General features: G+C 43.2%; 1 protein-coding gene across 1 annotated transcript in view; it reads right to left on the reverse strand.

The window, feature by feature from the left end:
- LOC138031393 (uncharacterized) overlaps positions 1–1,049 on the reverse strand; it is a 1,116-nt gene extending 67 nt beyond the window's left edge. Inside the window, exon 1 of the mRNA XM_068879095.1 lies at positions 1–1,049. This exon is cut by the window's left edge and continues 67 nt beyond it. Within this exon, the coding sequence (XP_068735196.1) occupies positions 1–1,049 (1,049 nt within the window).
- Between the last annotated feature and the right edge of the window lie 1,451 nt (positions 1,050–2,500).

Below are 2,500 nucleotides of genomic sequence, written 5' to 3' on the forward strand. Positions count from 1 at the left end.
GCATCCTCCGGCATCAGTCGGGACTCCCTAAGGTCCTCAGATAAGACTTCCTGCCATGTCTTCCGTGGCCGTCCACGGGGCCTATGACCGTCTACCCTCATGCCACCTATTCTCCCAATCCATTCTTCACTCCGCTGGACATGGCCAAACCATCTACATGTAAGACACTTCTGCCTGAGGACAGCACCAAGATCTTCTATGTTCAACCTCAGGCAGAGGTCCTGTGTATTGATGTTATTAGTAGGTTTTATGGCACATATCCAGCGGAGCATAGCTCTTTCATTCCTAAGTAGCCGTGCCAGATCGTTTTGCCTCAGGGGCCAGCACTCAGATGCATATAGCAAGGCGCCCCTGACACAGGTGTTATACACTTTACCCTGCGTGTGTAAGGATAAACTCTTTGAACAGAGTAGAGGAAGAAGCTCTCTGAACTTCCCCCAAGCGGCTCTGACTCTCGTTACAGTGGTAGCTTCACAGCCACCGCTTGCAGCAATGGTGTCACCAAGATAACAAAAACAGTCCACAACATCGAGATGTTGCTCATTAACAGTGACTGAGTCAAATGGCCTTCCATCGATAGGACGGGCTATGCCCAGACACCGGTTACACATGAAAGAAGGATCTGGGGTTAACCTGCCACGGATACCGCTGCACTTCTTGTGGATCCAGTGTGCACAGCCAGGGCAGAAAATGGAGTTTACGCCAACTCCTTTCCTACATACACCACAAGGGTGCTCACCAGAGTCTTTCAGTTTACCTAGGTTCGGTCCAGAGATCATAACCTTTGTCTTCTTCATGTTTACACGAAGACCTTTCGACTCCATTCCAGCTTTCCAAACACTCAGCTTCCGTTGTAGACCTTCCAGGGAGTCTGCAGCAAGTACAAGGTCGTCAGCATACAACAGTTCCCAAGGACATCCTGTGCGAAACTCTTGGGACAGAGCTTCCAGAGCAATGATGAACAAGAGGGGGCTCAACACCGAGCCTTGATGGACTCCGACTTGGACTTCGAAGCTGTCAGTGTATGAGCTTCGTCTTTTATCTATCATAATTTATCGACTTCGGAATTATCGTTTGACTTCGAAAAAATATTCTGAGTCACTTACCTGTGATTATGAAGATTTAGACTCGTGGCTACTGAGGAAAAAGCAGCCGCATATCAACGAGAAAGAGCTTTAATAAGAGAAAGAACAAGAGGAATGCTTTGAGATCGTTCGAATCAACTGATATTAGATGATGTGATTTTGTCTGTTTACCATTGTTCCCTTCATTTGTAAAAATTCAAATTTCTCATTATTTTTTTCTAGGTGCAAATGTACGTGTTGTTCTTCGGACGTAGTAACAAAGGCCAGTGAAAGGGTAAGGAAAGCTTCTGCTGTTACTAGCGAAATTGATCAGTGAGTGGAGTAGCTGGAACTGAAGCAGTTGCAGATGACGGAGAACTACAGTACCACTGATCCGCCTGGGCTTCAATCTTGTTGTTTAGATAAGTGGGTTTTAAAAATAGTCGCCATAGGATTAAGAAACCGAAAGAACGAGCGATACACATACACAACGGTATTAGAGCGCTGTATAATTTGGATTGCACTTTTCAATTTTCCTTGTCAGGAAATATTTTCATGTTTCTTATAACGTAGCAATTAAGAACGACAATGGCAATAATTTTCCTTGCTCCTGAATAGATTTCTATGATCAGTTTCATACGGACAGTTTATTCGTCTTGTTTGGGACTTCATGGGGTATATCATACGTTGATGTGTGTATCGCTCGTTCTTTCGGTTTCTTGATCCTATGGCGGCTATTCCTCAAACCCACTCGTCTAGACAACAAGATTGAAATCCAGGTCGATCGGTGGTAGTACTTTATCATCTGCAACTGCTTCCAGCTTCCCCCGGCACCGATCAATTTCGCTACAGCAGAAGCATTCCTCTGCCTTTGTTACCGCGTCCGAAGAGCAACACGTACATTTGCACCTAGAAAAAATAACGAGAAATTTGAATTTTTACAAATGAAGGGAACAATAGTAAACAAACAAAATCACGACTCCAACATACCATCTAATATCAGTTGATTCGAACGATCTCGAAGCATTCCTCTTGTTCTTTCTCTTTTTCCTCAGTAGCCATGAGTCTAAATCTTCATAATCACAGGTAAGTGACTCAGAATATTTTTTAGAAGTCAAACGATAATTCCGAAGTCGATAAATCATGATCGATAAAAGACGAAGCTTCGCTTTCTGACATGTTTTCCATTGTTTACTCAAGTAGCAGCGAGCGATATGTTGTGGTGTCATAAGTCCTCGCTCCTGGCTTTCTCAAATAAGTATGCAGGCGTCATACCAATAATGGCAGATGCTATGAAAAACAAGTATTTCGACGTAATAACATTGAAATGTTGGTGAAAGTAAGTTAAATTCATTATTTGAAAAGCGTAGGCAACATTTTGGCGGCGTTTACTCAAGGATTTGAGACTTTTTAAAAAATCGTGTTTTTTCGTCAGA

The sequence above is a fragment of the Montipora capricornis genome, chromosome 14, assembly GCF_036669925.1.
Source record: "Montipora capricornis isolate CH-2021 chromosome 14, ASM3666992v2, whole genome shotgun sequence".
Lineage (NCBI taxonomy): Eukaryota > Metazoa > Cnidaria > Anthozoa > Scleractinia > Acroporidae > Montipora > Montipora capricornis.